General features: G+C 42.5%; 1 protein-coding gene across 5 annotated transcripts in view; it reads right to left on the minus strand.

Moving 5' to 3' along the window:
• Positions 1–23,850, minus strand: part of IMP3 (IMP U3 small nucleolar ribonucleoprotein 3) — a 64,720-nt gene that overhangs the window by 31,413 nt on the left and 9,457 nt on the right. For 4 of the 5 annotated variants that reach the window (XM_053468649.1, XM_053468650.1, XM_053468647.1 and 1 more), the window contains exon 2: positions 14,248–14,355. The exons of the other annotated variant lie outside the window; for it this stretch is intronic. In XM_053468649.1, the coding sequence (XP_053324624.1) occupies positions 14,248–14,355 (108 nt within the window). The remainder of the gene's footprint in view (positions 1–14,247; positions 14,356–23,850) is intronic. 5 annotated transcript variants of the gene reach the window in all.

Raw genomic sequence — 23,850 nt, forward strand, 5'->3', positions numbered from 1 at the left:
CAGGGTGGCGCGAGATCTCAACCTCTTCTCAAGGAAGTGGGAATGATCCTATCATGGGCAGAGCTGAACCTCTCCCACCTCTCTGCAGTCCACGTTCGGGGGATCTCTCAATGTGGTAGCGGACCGTCGGGGTCTCAGTGTTCCAGGCGAATGGTCACTAAACCAGGAAGTATTTCATCAAATTACTCTTCGGTGGGGAACGCCAAGGTGAAGATCTTCTGCTCCCCATACAGGGAGGACAATCCTTGGGCGATAGATGCTCTGTCCATCCCTTGGAGGTTCGGGCTGGCTTTCATCTTCCCTCCAATTTCCATGATACCAAGGGTATTGATGAAGATCAGACAGGACCAGACCTCGATTATTGCGATAATTCCATTCTGGCCAAAGAGGTCATGGTTCACCCAGCTCATGGGGATGAGTGGGTTTCTCAGATCCCCCCCATTTCTTCCAGATTACAGTTCCTCCAAGATGGACTAGATAAAGGCCTGGCTTCCTCTACTCTGAGTGCACACCTCAGCCATATCGTTTTTTTGGGGGAACCTCTGTCCCAAGAACCCCTTATCAGGAGGTTCCTTAAAGGAGCCGAAAGGTTAAAACCTAAGATCCTGAGACCAGTCCCTCAATGGGACCTTACTGTCGTGCTCAGGGGGTTATGCTCTCCCCCCTTAGAGCCATTGGAAAGCATGGACATGAAGTACCTTTCCTGAAAGGCTGCCTTCCTAGTGGCGATCACCTCTGCCAAGAGAATTGGTGAGTTGCAAGCTCTGTGTGCCTTTGAGCCTTATACCCTATTCCTGCCTGATAGGGTTCTCCTAAGGTTCCTGCCAGCTTTTTTACCGAAGATTCCTTCGTTTCAGAACATTAATCAGGTCATTTCTCTACCTGTTTTTCACCCGGATCCTTCAACAGAAGAATCTCTTCTACATACTCTTACGTCTCCAGATGTCTGCAGATCTATCTACAAAGATCCGGTGTCTTCAGGGAAGATGAAAATCTTTCTACAGTTTTTTGGCAGGAACCAACGATCTTAAGCTTCTAAACCATCCTTGAGCAGGTGGGGATAAGGAAGCCATCAGAGAATCCTTCTCAGCTCAAGGCTTGCCTCCTCCCACCTTTGTCCGCGCTCACTCTACCAGAGCGCTAGCTACGTCGGCTGCTGAGAGGGGCCTCATCCCTCTTCAACATTTGTGCTGCAGCCTCCTGGAGTTCTAACGCCACTTTTATAAGCCATTATAGGCTAAATTTAAGACGTTCGGAAGACACTGCCTTTGGGCGGTCTATTCTGAACGTCGTTCAGCCAGAAGACCCTCCCTCATAGGTAATCTTCTAGCTACTTCCCCTCTTGTGCTGCCAGTTAGGACGTAAGGGAATCGTTAATTTCTAATGATAATTTGTTTTCCCTTAGTCCTAACGGCAGCACACTAATATCCCTCCCTCATATTTATAGCACACTGTGGTTAGGGGTGGAGTTCCCTTTATAGGGGGGAGTAAAGGGGGTTAATTGCTTATTTGTGTAAATCATTAATTTTCCACCTGTCCTAATTGTTCACAGGGGCAGTAATACCTCTCTTGTGCTGCCGTTAGGACTAAGGGAAAACAAATTATCTTTAGAAATTAACGATTCTACCATTTTTTTTTATTATTATTTTTTTTTTACACTTTAACGTTTGACCCTAACCTTTCCTTCCCTATATACCTACACTGAACTTTTGACCCCAACCTATTATACCTAACTAACCTGCCTGACCTTTAATTGACCACTTATCCCCACAATCACATGCCGCCCTGGCTGCTAAGTTGAGCCAGGGCTATCCACACATTAGCTTTAAAGCAAATATTGCTATAAACACAAACACCACAGTTATTCAAAGTAATGATATTACCTGCAATCTTTAATGAGCTGACAGACTTTTTGAAACATAAACCCTTAAATAGTCTTTAGGGAAAACAAAATTGTTTTAATTGTCGAAAATTATAATTTTTTGATTTGTTTTGCTTGTGGTCTGTCTAAACTTGAATTGTGATGTAGAACAGCAAGTTGCGTTCCACGTTGCATTCCATCCATTGAAAAGCTATTTTTTTTGGTCTATATTTTAAAAACAGAACTGTAGAACACTACCAAATCACCTGTATGACAAATCTGACAAGTGGATTAGATCACGTAATTAATTGCAATCTGTAATATCTGAATATCTGTAATGCAATGTGTTTTTTTGTGTGTATTTTTATATCAATAGTATATTCTTGATGGCATTCATGGTAAAATGTTGCATTATTTCATTAATGTTCATCACAAATGTGATTTCTAGTACCGTATTTGCTCGATTATAAGACTAGGTTTTTTCCAGAGCAAATGCTCTGAAAAATGCCCCTCGTTTTATAATCTGGGTCGTCTTGTAATCAGACCTCAAATAGGTGTGACTGAGACTAAGATCCAGATCCCCCGCAGCAATGCAGGGGACCTGGATCCTCCTGTGTTATGCCCCCTCCCCCCAACTTACCGGTGCTTCGACTAAGCAACAGGGACTCAGAAGCACCGGTAAATTTGGAGGAGGGAGGTGGAGGGATTTTTAAATGGGGGGCATAAGGCATTTCTGGAGGCAGAGTGCTCTGTGAAATGTATTTTAACCCCCTTAATGCCACTCTACCTCCAGAAATGCCTTTTAACCCTCTATACACCACTCTGCCTCCTGAAATGCCTTATACCTCCCTATATGCCACTCTGCCCCATAATATGCCTTTTAACCCCCTAAATGCCAGAGTGGCATATAGGGTACAAGGCAATTCTGGAGGCAGAGTGGCACATAGGGGGTCAGAAGGCATATCATGGGGCACAGCAGCATTTAGAGGGTTAAAGGCATATCATGGGGCACAGTGGTATAAAGGGGGTATAAGGCATTTCTGGGGCAGAGTGGCAAGCCTGGGGGCAGATGTGCATAACTGGGGGGGGGACAGGTTGAAAAAAAATCATAGCTTTTATTAACAAACAATTGTTCACATAGTTTACATGAATTAATATTTACTGGTAAAACATTTTTCCTATAGGGTCGTCTTCTATTCAGGCTTTTTTTCATAAATATTCAGATTTTGGGGGGTCGTCTTATAATCAGGGTCGTCTTATCGAGCAAATATGGTAATACTGAGGATTTTGCTCCTAAAAGTTTAGCAGCTTGAAAATGAAATAATATTTTGGAGGTAATTTCCATAAACTAATAAGTACAGAATTTTGAACTATAACCAGGACTGTCAAATGATACATCTCCACCAATTGTTACATCTTAGTTTAAAAATGCTCATTCTGCCAGTGTCCATTTGAACATGATCCATTCATTTATTTTTTGGTAAATTTTATAATGGAGCTTGTACAATCTATTTCAAAGAGACATATCAATTTAGTTATTAGCTTGTCAATAGAGGATTCAAAAACAACTTTTCTTTCACATTTAAACTCAGTAGGAAGACTCAATTGAATTTGTACTCTTTATCCGAGTCTGGTACAAATTCAATATCTGTGGTGATCTCACTTGATGTAGACAAAAAAATGCTATTTATCTTTGTTTTTGAAGAATATATTTTCCAGACCTGCACCATGCTACAGAAAAAACTAATTGTTTTCCTTTAAGTATTTTGTTTATTATTAGTACTGTAGTTTGCATGTTTATTATTAGAAAACAGTAAACAAAGGGACTGGGAGGTAGTAACTGCTGTGAGTCACACTGAATGAACCGGATTATAAAACGAGGGGTATTTTTCAGAGCATTTGCTCTGGGGGGGGACCCCTCATTTTATAAGCGATAAAAATCACTTCAACTAAATAGATAATGAAATTCGTTGGAACGATTTTCATTATCGATTATTTGTTGCAGCCCTACCATATACACTTAATATAGACCGGTTATACACTCGACTGACACACATAGACACTCATTTTAACCAGAAATAGGCCTTTATATGGTTCATAGAATCAATTTTCACTGATGGTGGACCCAACTAATAAAATTTTTCTTTTTGTTAAATAGTCCCCTCCAGGTTACATGCATCTTACAGGAAAAATAAATAGGTTTCCAAGAGGGTCTCTCCGGACCCTCTCGAGAACCTCTTGCAGGTTTAATACAGGTACTGCATTCAATACAAGTCAAGGGAGCCCAGCTTTCTAATCACATTGTGATTAGCAAAATAAAAAAAAAAACAAAAGTAACACGTGAAAATAATTCTCCACTGATGTCGCCATCCACCACCAGGGGAACTTTCCATTTCCCCGAAAAAACCAGACAAACCCATGCATGGGTGGTATCCGTGTACTCAGGAGATGTTGAACACATATTGGGGTGACGTATACCAGGAGCTGTAAATTCAGACCTAAAGTACGTGTATGGGAGACATGCACCCAAAAAATAAATAAATAATAGTAATACCGCAAACAAAGGCTGGTGGTAAAACATGTGCACGGAACACATATTGGGATGTTCATCTGAAATACCCTTGGGTATCTATTCTTAAAAAAATATATGGTTTCTTGGGGTAAATCACATTGGCCAGCTTCAAAGATGTTCCAAATAGCAGACTAGGGCAGAATTACCAGGAAAAAATGGCTTTGAAATAGTAAAAACGCTACTTGCAATTATTGCCCTATAACATGCATAAAAAAAAAATTGGGTATTTCTAAACTTAGGACAAATAGTAGAATCTATTGAGCAGTTTTTTTCCCAGTAACTTTTATAGCTGACTAAGATTTTTCAAGTAAGTCAGAAAAAAAAAAAAAGTCTCTCCCCTCAACTTTTCACTACATTTTATACTTTAATATAGTAAATTACATGATGACAAAATAATAATCTAAAGAAAGCCCTTGTCCTGAAAAAAATAAATAAAAGAACTTGCGTGGGTTCAATAAACGGGAAAGAAGAAAATTACAGCTAAACACAAGCAACCTCTTTCTCCCCATTATTTATCATGCTTTCAGCTATCCTTATTCACACTTTCTCCTAAACTCTTACATCTTCTATCTTTTCATCCTATGTGCCAGCATTTGATGTAGAGAGCTTGAATAAAACATCATAACCAGGGGCTCAACTGGTGTTTAGTAAGCAAGCAAGCAGCAGTCTAGAGTGGGAGACCTCACATTCCCTTAATATTGGGGAGGTTGGAGGGAGATCCGTGATGTCCCTAATTTGCCATGCTAATCACCTCAGTGGGCACCCGGTTATCCAGGCTACTGCGCATGGCCCCAGGGGAGACAGCCTACCGGAAAATCTCCCCTGCTTTCTGCACCCATGACAGCCTCACTCCTTGCTCCGCGTAGATAAGCTGCTATGTAGGGCAATAAGTAGCATTAAGCTATTTCAAAACCATTTTTTCCTGTCATACAGTGGCAGTACAAGTGGGGTAGTATTCTCTCAGGACAAGTAGAACCTAAAAGGTAATTAAATGTTTAAACTTATCCGAAGCCCCTCCTCCTTACCCATAAAAACCGGCACCTCTCCAAAGATGGCAGTTTTGTTCTTGTCCCTTTCAGGGACAGACAGTAGATCCTTGGTTCCGGACAGACTTCGCTGGCGCACGGGTTGCTGCCTGGGGGTTCCTCTTCCTCCGATTGCTCCCCGGGCGGTGAACAGACAGGTTTTTCCTTCCGTAGCGGTTCGCGTTACGGAGGAGGTCTGTTTGCATCCTTTTGTTGTACAGGATGCGGGAGCATGCGCATTGTGGTGGAAAGCACACCCGGGTGTCGTCGCGTTTCACCGAAGATCCGATCGCGCTACTGAGCATGCGCAAATCGGATCTTCCGGAGGGCGGCATTTTTAAATGCTTTAAAAGGCGCTTTTTTCCTGTCTGACTGCAGGGGCATTTGTCAGTACAGGATAACGTCACCAGCCCCCCCACATGGTTCAGAGGAGTTTAGGGTATGATATTCATATCTTTTCTCTATACTTCCTCTGCCCTCCAAAAAAAAAAAAAAAAAAAAAAAAAAAAAAAAGTTTCTTTTAACTATTAACACCTGTTTCTTTTGTCAGATGTCTAGTCCGGTTCCTACAGAAATTCCGGAGAAAGATAAAAAGCCTCCACCGGCTCCCAGAAAATCCACTTCTAAGTCCAAGCATGTGGCTTGTTCAGAGTGTGCTACCCCGCTCCCGGATGGTTGTCGAGAGAAAATGTGTAATTCCTGCTCGGCAGAACAACTTTCTACTGAAAAGCAAAGAGACTTGCATTCCTTCCTGGGTTGGTTCCAGGAAAATTTGGCCCAGACCTTTAAGGCTTTTCAAGTTTCTGCTGCTCATTCCCAAGGAAAAGTAAAGGAAAGTTCACAAACGCAAAAGGTCCAGATCATCTAAGTCAGACCTTTCCTCCAGTGAGATCTCTCAATCATCTCTTTCTACTACAAGTGATAGTTCAGAGGATGAGGTTTTGTTCCCGCCTCATGAGCTCCGTAAGTTTTCTAAGGAAAAGGTTAACGATTTTCCTGTTTTACCAAAATTAAATCGAATTTACGGAGAAGGAATGGAAGCACCCAGGTAAAACAGCCTTTATTTCAAAACAGCTCAGACAGCTGTTCAAACTTCAAGAGGAAGACGCGTGGGACGATCCCCCTAAAGTGGATGTCCAGATTGCACAGCTTTCCAAAAAAACAACCATTCCCACTGGAGGAGTGTCGGGTCTTAAAGACCTCATGGATAGAAGGACAGAGACTTCTTGCAGGCGCATATTTCAGGATGCAGGTTCGCAGTGCAAGGCAGCGGTAGCCAGTGCAGCGGTGGCTAGAGCTCCGAATTTTTGGATTCAGGCCTTGGGAGAATGTTTCTCTGATGACTCAGATACCAAGATTTCTAGACTCGTCAACAGGTTAAAACTCTCCAACTGTTTTTTTTTATGGATTCGCCTCGCGAATCTCTTAAACTATCAGCCAAGAATATGGGATTATCCTCGGTGGCACGGAGAGCCCTGTGGTTAAAATCCTGGACAGCAGATTCAGCATCCAAGGCCTCTTTATGCGATTTACCTTTTGAAAGAAAGAAATTTGGAGCTCCGCTAGAAGACCTGATCAAACAGATGTCGGACTACTCAAAATATTTGGATTCGAAAGATCGTTTCAGAGGGGTACAGAATCAAGTTCTTTCAACCTCCATTGAGCCAGTTCCTTATGTCCTCATATCCTCCGGCAATCAAAAATGTAGCCCTGTTTTCGGAATGCCTCACACTGCTACAAAAGGAAGTCATAGAGAAGGTCCCGGTTCATCGCAGATTCCAAGGCGTCTACTCTCGTCTCTTTCTGGTTCCAAAGCCGGACGGCTCCTTCTGAAGAGAGTCAACAGTTGTATCCGCTATCAAGTTTTCCGGATGAAAACATTACTCCTGTCACGCAGATTGTGCAGAGAGGAGATTTTATGGTTACACTGGACTTAAAGGACGCCTATCTTCTTGTTCCTATAGCCGAAGCATCCAGGAAGTTCCTCAGATTCTCTATGCGGGTAAACAAGAGGATTCATCACTTTCAGTTCAAGGCCCTCCCATTCAGTCTATCATCAGCTCAAAGGGTTTTTACCAAGATCCTGTGCCCATTGACGTCGAGTCTAAGACTACGGGGTATCGATATCGTGCCATATTTGGACGACTGGCTCATCAAGGCCAAATCTACACAAAAAAACTGCTGGCAGACCTGGACACCACGATTCGGTTTCTAGAAAGACATGGCTGGATCATCAACAAGAAGAAATCCAATCTTCTGCCCTCCACCAGGGTTCAATTCCTGGGGTTGATAGTGGACTCAGTTTCCCGGTGCATCTTTCTCCCACAATCAAAGATCAGGAAGATAAGACAGGAAATTGCTTTTCTTCAAGGGAATCCTACCTGATCTTTCAGAAGAGATATGAGTGTCCTGGGTATTCTCACAACATCTATCCCTGCGGTCAGTTGGGCAAAGTCTCAGCTGCGTCCCTTACAATGGCAGATCCTTTCAAATCGGTCAAGAAGGGAAGAAGACCTGGATTCGAACTTCACGATCTCAAACCAAGTCCTATCTCATCTGAATTGGTGGAAGAAGTCAGCCCATCCCTCCAAGGGTCTCTCGTTCCAACCCCGAAATTGGATAACTTTAACGACGGATGCCTCAAGAATCGGCTGGGGGGCACATTTAGGTTGCCTCTTCACACAGGGAATTTGGTCTCCAGACGATTCTCGTCAGTCTTCAAATTACCGAGAATTAAAGGCAGTCCTTCTAGCCCTCATGGCTTTCAGACCCCAGATAGAGGGTCATTCTGTAAGAGTTCAGTCAGACAACGCGACGACAGTTTCTTACATAAACAAGCAAGGAGGAACACGAATATGAAATCTACAGATTCTATGCGCTGTGTTAATGAGGTGGTCCCAACAACATCTGAAGGATATCTCAGCAACCCACATCAGAGGCTGCGACAATCTTATTGCAGACAACCTCAGCCAAGCAAGGTGGTCTCGGGCAGAGTGGTCTTTGACCACACATACCTTCTCCATCTTGGTGGCAAGATTTGGCCTTCCAGAGATAGACTTGATCCCTCAACAGGCTGGACTCTCCTCATTTTCTGGACGGCCTTTCAATAAAATGGAGATTCCATTTGGCCTACATATTCCCACCTGTAGCCTTGATTCCTCGAATTCTCCAAAAGGTTCGTTCAGACAGAGCCAGGGGTCTTGGCCATCATTCCTTACTAGCCAAGTCGAAGTTGGTTTGCCCTACTCAAGCAGCTGACCTTGGCCTCCTGGGAACTTCCGACTTCGGAGCCTTTGTTGGACAACAGGGAGCTTCATCCAGACCTCTTTTGGATGTTTCAGTCGACGGCCTGACTGTTGCAAGGTTGATTCTGCGGAACCAAGGTGTTGACGGAGACCTGTCTGACCTTCTGTTGAATTCTGTAAGACGCTCTACATCCAGGATATATTTTCGAATTTGGAAAAAGTTCCTTCTGTGGTGCTCTGCTAGAGGTTTGAATATATTCCCTCAGAATATCAGCTCTATTCTTCAGTTTTTGCAAGACGGTTTGGCTTCAGGTCTCAGCGTCTCTACCCTAAAGGGGCAGATCTCGGCGCTTAATCATTTTTTTTTTTTCTTTCGGACTTGGCCTCTCACCTTCTGGTAAGACGTTTCTTTAAGGCCGCTACCATTCAGCGTCCCCCGAAAAGATCTCCTTTTCCTACCTGGGACCTTATTCTTGTTCTACAGGCTCTTTGTTCGGCTCCTTTCGAACTATTGGAGGAAGTTTCCGTGAAGATACTTTCCTTCAAGATGGTTTTTTTGGTAGCAATTACTTCGGCCAAGAGAGTGGGTGAACTTCAAGCCCTCTCTTCTTCGGGAGATTTCACTGTTTTCCATCAGGACAAGGTTGTGCTGCATTTAAAACCCTCGTTTCTTCCGAAGGTCATCTCCAGGTCAAGTATCAATCAGCCCTTAGTGCTTCCCTCCTTTCCCCCCCCCCCATCTCCTTCCTCCCCCGGAAGAATGTAAATGGCACTCCTTGGATGTTAAAAGGGCTTTGGAGATATATATCACGCGTACTTCATCCTTCCGTACCACCAACCACCCGTTTAACTTTTTTGGTCATTCTGCTGGAAATGCGTCTTCAAAGGCTACCCTTTCTCGATGGCTTGTTGATACCATTCGTATGGCCTACAAGGACAAGACACTTCAATGTCCCGTCAGGGCTCACTCCACCAGAGCCATGTCTGTTTCATGGGCTGAAAAGGCTTCGGCTTCTCCTGAAGAAATCTGCAAGGCGGCTTCCTGGTCCTCGTTCAATACCTTTATACAACACTACCGGCTAGACGTCTTCTCCTCCTCTGCAGCGGATTTCGGGCGTAAGGTGCTCCAAGCAGTTGTCTCCTAGGCACCCCCCCCTTCTCCGGGATCTTGTTACATCCCACTTGTACTGCCACTGTATGACAGGAAAAAAACTGAATTTTTTTTTAACCAACCGTAAATTCCTTTTTCCTTAATACAGTGGTAGTACGGGTTTCCCTCCCTTCTTTTGAGAATAAACTATTTTTTTGCATCCATTTCTGTGTGTTCTTGTTACTTACTGCCATCTTTGGAGAGGTGCCGGTTTTTATGGCTAAGGAGGAGGGGCTTCAGATACGTTTAAACATTTAATTACCTTTAGGTTCTACTTGTCCCGAGAAAGAATACCACCCCACTTGTACTGCCACTTTATTAAGGAAAAAGGAATTTACGGTAAGTAAAAAAAAAATTCTGTTTTTTCAAATCTGGTCATCCTGGGCCCATGTACTATATATGGGACATCTTTGAGCCTGGCCTATTCAATTTATCACAAACCATATATTTTCAGAAATTAGACACCAAGGGTATTTCAAATTCTAGCATTTTAACAAAAAATGCAACAATTTGCTCATAAAAACAGAGCGGTAAAAAGTAATAAAACTGGCTGGGGCAGGAACAGTAAAAATACTTCATCTTCCCGGTGTATAAACCTTCGCAAATCTGTCAGCTGTGTGAGTAAACAAGGGCATATTTTATATAACACATCAAACTGTAAACAAAAAAAGCGCTGATGCAATTGGATAAATGCCTAAGCAGGGACCTACGGCAAGGAAGGGGTTAATGGCTCTTAATTCTATACTTGATATACTAAATAGACAATGTTTAATAAATGCATATATTTACAGTTTTAAACAAATTTTATATAATATATATATATATATATATACACACACACACACATACATATACACACACGGTTTCTAGTTTTAAAGATTTTTAATACTTTCCTTGTCTACACAAACACCGTCTTTTTTTTCTATACAAACAGTATAAATTCCTATTATACTTGCGTGAACAATATTGATACTTAATTATCTAACATTTTTCCTAAAGAAAAATATAAATCACTTTATACAAAAAATACAAATAATTTTGTTATAAGTGAAATAGGGCTGAAACAACTAATCGATAATGAAAATCGTTGTCAACGATTTTCATTATCGATTAATCTGATCGATTTTTATCGATTATAAAAAGGTTTTTTTCAGAGCAAATGCTCTGAAAAACTCCTCTCCTTATATAATCCGACCTCAAACAGAGATCGGATTACAACACCGGAATCCAGATCCCCCGCTACGCTGCAGGGGACCTGGATTCCCCTTACTGTCTGCCAGTCTCTCACTTCCGTCTCTCTCCCCCTCCCATCTGCCTCCTCCCCCCTCCCATACATCACTCTGCCTCTCTACCCGGCACCGTTACCGACAGGCACTTTCCCTTCAGCTTCATAGAAGCCTCAGTGTAAGTGAAGGTGAGTAACGGAGTCTGTGCGATGCAGACCCCCACCGGCTGACAGAGAATCATCCTCTCTGACAGCCGGTGAGGGTCTGCATCGCACAGACAGACTCCGTTACTCACCTTCACTTACACTGAGGCTTCTATGAAGCTGCAGGGAAAGTGCCTTCAGTAACGGAGCCGGGTAGAGGCAGAGCGGTGTATGGGAGGGGGGAGGAGTCAGAGGGGTGTATGGGAGCCACCCTCCAATACACCACTCTGGCTCCTCCCCCTCTCATACGCCACTCTGCCTCTCTACCTGGCTCCCTGGTGTCTTGTCAGAAACGGAGGTTCACAGGAGGCAGAGTAGAGTATGGGAGGGGGGAGGAGGCAGAGTGGAGTATGGGAGGGGGGAGGAGGCAAAGTGATGCATGGGAGGGGGAGGAGCCAACATGATGTATGGGAGGAGGCAGAGTGGAGTATGGGAGGAGGCAGAGTGGAGTATGGGAGGAGGCAGAGTGGTATATGGGAGGGGGAGGAGCCAAAGTGATGTATGGGCGGGGGAGGAGCCAGAGTGGTGTATGGGTGAGTTATAGTGGTGTATGGGGGGTATTAGGAATTTTTAGGGCATATAGGGGGTATAAGGCATATGGATATTAAGCATATCAGGGGGGCATAAACATATCTGGGGTAAAAGGTATATCAGGGGGCTCAGTGGCATATAGGGGGTATAAGACATATCGATAGGGCTGCAACTAACGATTATTTTAATAATCGATTAATCGGCCGATTATTTTTTCGATTAATCGATTAATCGGATAAAAAAAAACAATATGCAAATTTTTCGTTTATTTAAAAGAATTTAATGAACTGGATGTTAAAAAACAACTTAAAATTTACATTAACATTCTTATTTTGTTATGATGTAATAAAAAACAATATTTTCAAAGTACAAGAACCCAAACACAATATTTATGAAACAAAATAACCCCAAACATTCTGAAAAGAGGTGGACTATTACTGTTCAAGAAACTTTGCCCCAGCACTTTGCACTTTGCACCCAGCACTTTGCACCCAGCACTTTGCACCCAGCACTTTGCACCCAGCACTTTGCACCCAGCCCTGGCACTTTGCACCCAGCACTTTGCACCCAGCACTTTGCCCCAGCCCTGGCACTTTGCATCCAGCACTTTGCACCCAGCATTCAGCACTTTGCACCAGCACTTTGCACTTTGCACCCAGCCCTGGCACTTTGCACCCAGCACTTTGCACCCAGCCCTGGCACTTTGCACCCAGCACTGGCACTTTGCACCCAGCACTTTGCACTGTGCCCCTGCACCCAGTCTCTAACTCTGCCCTGCACCCAGCCCTGCCCCCACATTCTGCCCTGCCCCCACACTCACACTCTGCCCTGCACCCACTCTGCCCTGCACCCACACTCACACCCTGCCCTGCATCCCCACCCCCACTCTGCCCTGCACCCAGTCTCCCACTCTGCTCTGCACCCACACTCACACCCTGCATCCCCACCCCCACTCTGCCCTGCACCCAGTCTCCTGCCCTGCACCCCCCACCCCCACTCTGCCCTGCACCCCCACCCCCACTCTGCCCTGCACCCCCACCCCCACTCTGCCCTGCACCCACACTCACGAACCGCTCTGTGCGAATGGAGCCACTCGCACAGAGCGAACCGCTCTGTGCGAATGGAGCCACTCGCACAGAGCGAACCGCTCTGTGCGAATGGAGCCACTCGCACAGAGCGAACCGCTCTGTGCGAATGGAGCCACTCGCACAGAGCGAACCGCTCTGTGCGAATGGAGCCACTCGCACAGAGCGAACCGCTCTGTGCGAATGGAGCCACTCGCACAGAGCGAACCGCTCTGTGCGAGTGGAGCCACTCGCACAGAGCGAACCGCTCTGTGCGAGTGGCTCCATTCGCACAGAGCGATTCGCTCTGTGCGAGTGGCTCTGTGCGATCCGTGCACATAGACATGAAGAATACTTACCTCCGGAACGCGTCACATCCGTCACGTAGCTAAAAGAAGGCGGAGACTGCAGAGCGTGTAGCAGAAGCGGGGAACGCTCGCGGAGGTAAGTAAAAGGAGCCGAGTGCTCCAACAACGAATTGATCACTCGATTAATCGATAACGGAAATCGTTATCGATGATTTCCGTTATCGATTATTATCGATTTTATCGATTCGTTGTTTCAGCTCTACATATCGATATTAGGCATATCAGGGGGGCATAAAACAAATCTGGGGGTAAAAGGTATATCGGGGCTCAGTTGCATATCACTGGCATATAAGGAGTATAAGGCATATCAGGGGCACAGTGGAATCTGGCATATAAGAGGTATAAGGCATATATGGGGGCAGAGTGGCAAGCTGGGGGTCAGATGTGCATAACTGGGGGCAGTTTGGTAAATAAAAAAAAATTTAAACAAGGCTTTTTTCTCAGTTTTTATTAAATATGAAAAATAGTTAACATATGAATTAATATTTACTAATAACTTTGTATTAAAACCTAGTTTGAGAAGCACTGTGTTTGGGTTCTTGTAGCTTTTATTATTATGTCAGTAAAATAAGAAGGTGAATAGAGAGGGCATTGCAATAAAGAGATGAAAGTGTAAATTGTACGTTTTTTATTGCAATTTTTCTTCAATTTAAGATAATGTATTTTTTTATCCGATTAATCGACAAAATAATCGGCCAACTAATCGATTATTAAAATAATCGTTAGTTGCAGCCCTAAAGCAAAATATATTCTAAATTGTAATTGCTCCCATGTTGAAAACAAAATGACTTGCTACGGCATCCACAGTAGCTTCTACCTAGTGCATTTGTTTTCTATGAATGCATATTAGAAAGTACTCAGAAGGCTGTATTTAATACTAAAAAGGAATAAAATGCACATATCGTTACTAATACAAGCTTCATTAGATTTTTCAAATATTTATAGAATTCATGTCTTCATTATGAGGGTTACTGGACTGACACAAGCATGCTTCACACTTACAGTTTCTCTAAAAGCTTGGCTGAACTCTGGATACGAAAAACATCTTTTTCATCAAGGTCACGGATTTTCTGAGCAAGCTCTCTGACATTCCTGCTAAGTTTGTTGTATCTGAAAATAGAAGGGAGGTTATTTGTATTTAATGATGGAGGCTGTTTGGGGGGGGCTTCAGTGGCGGCCTGCTACTAATCGGAGTATAATTACCGTATTTGCTCAATTATAAGACGACCCCCAAAATCTGAATATTAACTTAGGAAAAAAGAAAAAGCCTGAATATAAGACGACCCCAAAGGAAAAAAGTTTTACCAGTAAACGTTAATTCATGTAAACTATTTTTTTTTAAGAAAAGCTATGATTGAGAAAAATATTTTTTTCGTTTTTATTTCTTGTATTTTCCAACCTGTCCCCCAGTTACACACATCTGCCCCCAGGCTTGCCACTCCAATATGGCACAGTGGCCCATGATATGCCTTTTGACCCCCTATGTGCCACTCTGCCTCCAGAAATGCCTTATACCCCTATATCCCATTCTGGCATTTAGGGGGTTAAAATGCATATTATGGGGCAGAGTGGCATATAGGGAGGTATAAGGCATTTCAGGAGGCAGAGTGGCATTAAGGGAGTTAAAAGGCATTGTATAGAGCACTCTGCCTCCAGAAATGCCTTATACCCCTATATGCCACTCTGCCATTTAGGGGGTTAAAAGGCATATTATGGGGCAGAGTGCCATATAGGGAGGTATAAGGCATTTCAGAAGGCAGAGTGCTCTATTAAATGCCCCCTTAACGCCACTCCAGAAATGCCCTATGCCCCCATTTAAATCTCTCTCTCGGGGCACCGCGCACCGGTGCGGGGAGCTCTGATCTCTGACAGTCGGGGAAGGTCTATGCGACGGACGCAGACAACCCCCGCTGCTAGCCACACCTCCTTCCGGCTGCAGCGGACGTTGTCTACACGAATCGCGTAGACGTAAACCCGCTGCCCCGGCAACACAGCAGGAAGCACCGGTAAGTGTGTGTATGATGGGGGGGGTGAGACAGGAGGATCCAGGTCCCCTGCAGCGGTGCGGGGGATCTGGATCTTAGTCTCCTAATCAGACCTCTATTTGAGGTCTGATTAGAAGACGACCCCGATTAGAAGACGAGGGGTATTTTTCAGAGCATTTGCTCTGAAAAAAACCTCGTCTTATAATCGAGCAAATACGGTATTTTCAGAATTGATTAGTTGTCCGATTTAACTGATAAAACAATATGTACATATTTTGTTTCTTTTAAATAATTTAACACCATCATTTAGTATGAAAAATATCTAAAAATGTGGGGACATTTAGGAAATATATATTTTCACAAAAGTGTATTTAGGTATTTGTCCTGGAAACATCTTAACCCCTTAAGGACCAGGCTGTGTTGTACCTTTTGTACCATTGGGACCGAGGCTGTTTTAACACTTTTGCGGTGTTCGTGTTTAGATGTAATTTTCTCTTCACTCATTTAGTGAACCCACACAAAATTATATGTTGTTTTTTTCAGGACAAGAAGGGCTTTCTTCAGATACCGTTGTTTTAATCATATTATCTAATTTCCCATTAAAAAAAATAATAAAATATGATGAAACATGTAAAAAAAAAACAAAAAAAAAAAAAACAACACTTTCTGACTTTTACCCCAAAAATCTTTTACTCATCCAAAAAAGCTAATGAAAAAAACCTACTAAATATATTCTACTATTTGTCCTGAGTTTAGAAATACCCAATGTTTTTTTTGCTTTTTTCTGCACATTATGGAGCATTAAGTACAAGTAGCGTTTTGCTATTTCAAAACCATTTTTTCCAAATCTGGTAATTCTTCCCCCCATGTGCCATTTCGGGTATCTTTGAAGCCGGCCAATGCAATTTACCCCATCAAATTATATATTTTTGAAAACTAGACACCCCAAGGTATTTCAAAATGCTACAATTTTAACTCTTTCCATGAACTAATTGTACCATCAGCCTTTGTCAAACTTTGTGGTAGTAATTTATTTTGTGTTTTTTATCGCTAAAATTCCTCTTCAGGTATGGATTTACAGCTCCTGGTATACATCACTTTCAAACACCCCCCCAATATGTGTTCAGCAACATCTCCCGAGTACAGTCATACCCCTCATGCATGGGTTTGTTGGGTTGCTTGGGAGGTAAAACGCCACATTTAGGAAGTGCACATTTTTTAACTTGGAACTTTTACATCTGGTCATTCTGCCCCCATGTCCTAACAGGACCATCTTTGAAGCCGGCTAATTCAATTTACCCCATCAAACCATATATTTTTGAAAACTAGACACCCCAAGGTATTTCAAATGCGAGTATTTTAACCCTTTCCATGCATGAGATTCTACCACCAGCCTTTGCCACACTTTGTTAGTATTTTTTTGGTATTTTTTTTTTTTTTACACAAATTGTACTTTGGGTATACATTTATAGCTCCAGGTATACGTCACTATCAAACAACACCCTAATATGTGTTCAACAACATCTCTCGAGTACAGTGATACAACCCATGCATGGGTTTGACTGCGATTTGGGAATTGCGCTTTTTTCCCCTATTTTGGTCAGTCTGTGCCTATGCCCTATCTTTGAGCCTGGCCACTACAATTTACCTCATAAAACCATATATTTTTGAAAACTAGACACCCCAAGGTACTTAAAATGGTAGTATTTAACCCTTTCCATGCATCAGATTCTACCACCAGCCTTTGCCACACTTTGTGGTAGTATTTTTTTTTGTATTTTTTTCACACAAATTGTACTTTGGGTATAAATTTATAGATCTAGGTATACGTCACTATCAAACAACACCCTAATATGTGTTCAGGAACATCTCCCGAGTTCAGTCATACCCCCACATGTATGGGTTTGTCTGGTGTTTGGGGTTAAAATGCCACATTTTGGAAGTGCGCTTTTTCCCCCCCATTTCGGTCTGTGCCTATGCCCTATCTTTGAGCCCACTCCAATTTACCCCATCAAACCATTCATTTTTTTAAATTAGACACCCCTTGGGTATTTGAAATGCTTTTATTAAAATTTTTCCATGTCAGGATTTTTGGGAAGATACAGCGCTAATTTTCACTTGCTCATAATAAAAATTTTTTATTTTATTTACTCTTTTTGGACTTTTTTTTTTACATTTTGCTGGAACTGGATAGTTCCTCTAAAGCATAATAATTTTTAAATGTTACCATGTTTTTTTAAGCTTTTTCTTTTTTTTTTTTAATATTTTTTTTTTTTTATATATTTTACTAATCACATAGTGATTAGAAAGCTGGGCTCCATTGACTTGTATGGTTGAATGCAGTACCTGTATTCAACCTGCAAGTGGAGCCAGAGTTCTCTAGAGGGTCTGGAGACTGTCTAGCCAACTTTTAAAACTTTATTATTCTTTTTCCCGGGCCGCCGCCATCTTGCGGATGGCGAAGACAGCGTGCAGCTGCGGCCGCTCTCCGGAGCAGTCAAAGCCCACCCAGAGGTAAGCGTTTACTGATTTACTGATCGAGGTTTACTGATCGAGGCATTCCAGCGACACCATTGACGTTTAGGAGGTGATCGTTGATCGCCTCCTAAACGCTTTTAAAACGGGCGTCCGCCGTTGTATGGCGGCTGTTGACGCCCCGGGGAGGGGCCAGACATGGCCCATCATGCCGATCTCGGTGTTGCTGAATGCCTCGACTTAAACACTTGTCAGGCACGTCATAGGTCGTTAAGTGACCGTTTTACATGACGTGCCTGACCCGGCAATGGACGTTAAGGGGTTAAATATGAATGACACGCATCGCTGTTTCTAACCAAGATTTTTTCTTAAATGTGGTATGCTGGGGGTTGTGCCCCAATAGTGGCCAGAAAAAGAAAAACTGCTAAACAAAAGTATATATTTTTTGAAGGTTGACATCCCAAACATTGCAGTAAAACTTTCATTTCTAACAAACCCATTCTATCCAAACACAGTATTTCAGTATTTTGTTTCCCCTGGGTACATGAAATTACTGAAACAATTTTTTATTTATATTCAGAAACATCCCCCCCACCCGCCGCCAGTACAGGAATAGCCAATATACATGAGAGAGAGAGAGAGAGAGAGAGAGAGAGAGAGAGAGAGAGAGAGAGAGAGAGAATGGATGTGTAAGGGTGCACAGCATAAGAGGGCTGTAAGTGATGCACAGACCCCATACTGCTGGCATCAATGCACAAGGGAGACAGCTAGCCAGTTAAATGTCTTCACTGTATTAAAATCCACCACTTCTGCTGGAAGGCTTTTCCATGCATCCACTACCCTTTCATTAAAGTTATATTTCCAAAGGTTACCTTTAAACCTTTACCCCTCTAGCTTAAGACAGTGTCCTCTTGTTGTGGTAGTATTTCTCCTTTTAAATACACACTCTTCCTTTATCGTGTCGATTCCCTTGAGGTACTTAAATGTTTCTATCATGTCCTCCCTGTCACGTCTTTCTTCCAGGCTATATATGTTAAGACGCTTTAACCATTCCTGGTAGGTTTTATCTTGTAATCCATGAGCTATTTTAGCAGCCCTTTTCTGAACTTTCTCCAACATATCTATATCCTTCTGGAGATACAGTCTCCAGTACTGTACGCAATACTCCAAGTGAGGTCTCACCAGTGCTCTGTACAACGACATGAGCACATCCCTCTTTCTACTGTTAATACCTCTCCCTATACAACCAAGCATTCTGCTAGCATTTCCCGCTGCTCTATTGCAGAAATAAATTAAATCCATTTCCTCACACATTAAGGTTAGGACAGTATCAAATATTCTATATTCTGTCCATGGGTTTTTATGCCCTAGATTAATTACTTTGCATAAAGAAGCCCTGGCAGAAGTTGAGGGCAGCAGCAGGGGTTGTCCGCGAGCATGGCGCAGAAGACACCAGCTGCCAGAGAGGAGGATCCAGGATCCTCCTCTCTGGCAGCTGGTGAACGTCTGTGCTGCTGGCCGGCACTTGCGCTGGAGCTTCTATAATGGAGCAGGGCTAAATGAAACAAACAAACCACCTGCCTGGCGCCCGGAACTGCATGTCCCGGGTATCGGACGATACAAATTGTTAATGTTGAATCTCATGTGGTATTTTGTAGCCCTTTACCTGTCTAGTTAAATAAGCCATCTAATATACACATGGGCATCCACAGGATTTTTCTAGGGTGGTTTGACCAGATTAGTAGTAGCTAACAGACCATCATGTACCTGCGCAAAACACAATAACTATAGTTTATAATAGTGGATTAGCCAAACTACCCCAGTTAAGTCAGTAACAAGGCTAGCGTTTGTAGCGTAGACTATTGTACCCTCATCCCCTCCACCCAAAAAAAAAAAATTAAAAAATATTATATTATAATATATATATATAAGGGCTGCAACTAACAATTATTTTCATAATTGATTAGTTGGCCGATTATTTTTTCGATTAATCGGATAAAAAAAAATAATGAATGTACATTTTTCATTTATTTAACCCCTTCAATCCCAGGGGTTTTTGGTACCTCAAAGCCCAGAGCAATTTTGCCATTTTTGGGGTATGTCGGTTTACCGATGATTCTCTTTTCCTGTGAATAGTGTACCCATGTAAACTATATATCGTTTTTTCAAGGAGAGATAGAGCTTTCGTTTGATACCATAGTTGGACGATTAGCTGAAAATTTAGAATGAGAAATTTAGTAAAAACTAGCAAAGATTAGAAAATTAAACTAATTTTTTTTTACATTTTCCCTCTGAATCCTCACAAAATTAGGTAAAGTGATGGAAAATCCCCTCCAAGTTTATTAATTCAGGTGTCCTGATTTCAGAAATACCTAATTTATATAGATTTTCCAGACTTTCCCAGCACCAGGGAGCGTTCTATTAGGTGTACAATTTTGTATAATTTTTATGCCTATGGCTTAACGGGTTTGGGGGTTGTGAACGGGGGCAGGAGGGTTATACTGGCTAGATGTTATGATAGGGCAATGGGATGTAAGGTTTTTTAATAATTTTTTTATTATCTTTTTTATGTATTTTTAATTTTTTTTATTTTAATTTTTTTACATTTATTTTTTATATATTATTTTTACACAGTAATGGTAAGAGGTCCTCCTAGGGACCTCCTGAACATGCCAGTGATGTCACAATGACATCACAGCCCACATTATAATTTTTTTTGTATTATTTATATTAATATTTTAATGATTTATTTAATATTATTTTTAAATCACTAACCGTTTTTTTTTTTCTGCTTTTCTCTTACAGGACAGGAGGGGGAGTGAGAGAGATGGTCTCTCACTCCCCTCCCCGCGATCCCCCTGCACCGATCACACTGATTGCAGCGTCTCTGTGCCTCATCGGAGGGCAGGATATCCCTGCAGGGGATATCCTGTCCTCCGATGACCTTCCGGGTTACGTCAGCAGTGACGTAACCCGGAAGGGAATGCCCGATCGCGCGTTTGAAACTGCGCGATCGGGCACTTTCAACCGTAACAGCTTACGGGCTTTCATGCCGGAAGCTGTTACGGGAGATCGGGCAGCAGAAAGCCGGCTTCTGCTGCCAGGGGAGAGTGTCCCTGACGCTGCACGAAAGGCTGGACGTACCGGGACGTCCATAGGGGTTTCTTTGTGGGCGTTTTTTGGACGTCCCGGTACGTCTATAGGGGAACTAAGGGGTTAAAATAATTTAATAAACAAATGATGTTAAATACAAACGCAGAATAAAAAAAAACTTTGATAAAATGCATTTCTTGTCTTTATTTCCCAACCAGCCGCCCCAATTTATGCACATTTGAGCCCAGGCTTGCCACGCTGCCTCCCAGACATGCCACTCCACACTGCCTCCCAGACACGCCACTCCACGCTGCCTCCCACATATGCCACGCTGCCTCCCACATATGCCACTGTGCCTGATATGCCTTATACCCCGATACACCACTCCATCCTCCCCAGACATGCCACACTGCCTTCCAGACATGCCACGCTGGCCTCCCCACATATACCTTATACCCCCAGATATGTCACTCCATCCTCCCCAGATATGCCTTATACCCCCCCAGATATCTCATAGTCCCCTCAGAGTCACAGACCTGTTCACAGCACACTGACACCATACTTTTATAAATAAGTACTGGGTTAATCGTCACTGCCCCCAGGATTTAGATTCCCCTTAGTCTGCTCCCCTTTACCTCTAACTGCGCCTTAAGTTAACTTTATTAAATTAACCCTCAGTCCTCATCATTAAATTAACCCTAAACACCCCATTAACCATAACTACCCCTAAATTAACTCTAAATACCCCATCAAACACAACTACCCTAAATTAGCCCTAAACACCCCATTAACCACAGCATCCCCTAAATTAACCCTAAACACCCCATTAACCACAGCATCCCCTAAATTAACCCAAAAGACCCCATCAACCACAACAGCCCCTAAATTAACCCTAAACACCCCATTAACCACAACTGCCTCAAATTAACCCCAAACACCCCATTAACCACAGCTGCTCCTATATTAACCCTAAACACCCCATTAACCATAACTGCCTATAAATTAACCCTAAACACCCCATTAACCATAGCTGCCCCTAAACACCCCATTAACCATAACTGCCCCTAAATTAACCCCCACCTCCCCTAACTTTCAGCAGCCCAAATATTAATTTTATACTTACAGTTAGATGAGTGTCACAGCCATGTGGTTCTGGCCTTCAGGGAGAAGAAAGGGGCGGGGCCAGTTGTCACAGTGATTACAGGGAGGGACTGGTAAGTAGGAGCTGCTGCTGTGAGTCAGACTAAACTGATTATAAACGAGGGGTATTTGTCAGAGCGTTTGCTCTGAAAAAAACCCTCATTTTATAATCGATAAAAATCTATTCAACTGATCGATAATGAAATTCGTTGGCAACGATTTTCATTATCGATCTTATCGATTAGTTGTTGCAGCCCTAATATATATTAAATAATTAGGGCTGCAACTAACAATTATTTTCATAATCGCTTAGTTGGCTGATTATTTTTTTGATTAATGCTAATTTTTCATTTATTTAAAATAAAAACTTATAATTTACATTAAGATGAGTCATTAACGCTTATCTCTTTATCACAATGGCATTTCTCTATCCGCCTTCTTATTTTACAGACATAATTAAAGCTAAATTTTAAAGGTACAAGAACCCAAAACACATTATTTCTCAAACTAAGGTTTAATACCAAAAGTTTTACATATATGTAAACTTTTTCATATTAAATAAAAACTATGGAGAAAAATGCCTCATTTATATTTTCTTTTATTTGCCAACCTGCACATCTCACCCCCAGTTTGCACTCTGCCCCAGAAATGCCTTATACCAAGGCTTGACAAATTTGTTTTAAATCTAGGAGCCAGCTAAAAAAGTTAGAAGCCAGGACTCGTTTTTGCCCCAGCATCCCACATTTTGCCCTGCACCCAGTCTCCCACTCTGCCCTACACCCACACCCTACACCCACACTCACACCCTGCCCTACACTCCCACCCCCACCCCCACTCTGCACCCACACTCACACTCTGCCTCGCACAGACACTCACTTACCTCAGCTATGGACTCGTTCCAACATCCGCGTCACATCCAGTGAGGTCACATAGCTCATTGAAGGTGGAGACTGCAGAGCGCGTAGCAGAAGCGGGGAAACTATTGCGGAGGAGGTAATGCAAGCCAGGTGCTGCAACAACGAATCGATTTGTTGTTTCAGCCCTAATAATAATAATAGTATATCTTTCCCCTAAATAATTAACAAGCAATGTTGGTTGCTCAACATCATGAGTTGTAGTCATGAAAAGTTAATGTTGTATAGTGTAGCACTAATGCACAGCAAACATGCTGGAGTTTAACAAAACAAAAAAAAGAAGAAAGCTTGGAACCAAAATAGGTCACTTGATTTGAGTTTTGCAACAGTTGTGGCTAACATTTTGGTTGAGACGGGTAGATGGGAACATGTAGAATTGCATGTTTTATGTCTATGGAAATCATTAAGTTGAGAATCCACAAGGTTTTCAGAGTGGATTTTTATTGTTTCCATTTTGCCCCAAGTACCCCATGTTTGGCTCATCCTAATTTTTAATGGCTATATTACCTACCAAGGGGCTACACTGCATTTTAACCCTAATTAAACTCTCAAGCAATTGAACACCTTCTCTGGACACTATTAACAAGGCACATGTGTTGCAGAAGTCAGAGTTTCCAGAAGCAGAAATAAAAAAACAAAAAACATTGTAGGAGTAAATACCGCATTTGCTCGATTATAAGATGACCCCCTCAAAATCTGAATGTTAATTCATGTAAAACTTTTTTTTTTTTAATAAAAAGCTATGATTGAGAAAAATATTGTTTTGTTTTTAATTTCCTTTTATATTCCAACCTGCCCCCCAGTTATGCACATCTGCCCCCAGGCTTGCAACTCTGCCCCAAAAATGCCTTATACCCCCTATATGCCACTGTGCTCCATGATATGCCTTTTAACCCTCTATATGCCACTGTGCCACATGATATGCCTTCTGACCCCCTATGTGCCACTCTGCCTCCAGAATTGCCTTATACCCTATATGCCACTCTGGCATTTAGGGG

The sequence above is a fragment of the Spea bombifrons genome, chromosome 6, assembly GCF_027358695.1.
Source record: "Spea bombifrons isolate aSpeBom1 chromosome 6, aSpeBom1.2.pri, whole genome shotgun sequence".
Classification (NCBI taxonomy): domain Eukaryota; kingdom Metazoa; phylum Chordata; class Amphibia; order Anura; family Pelobatidae; genus Spea; species Spea bombifrons.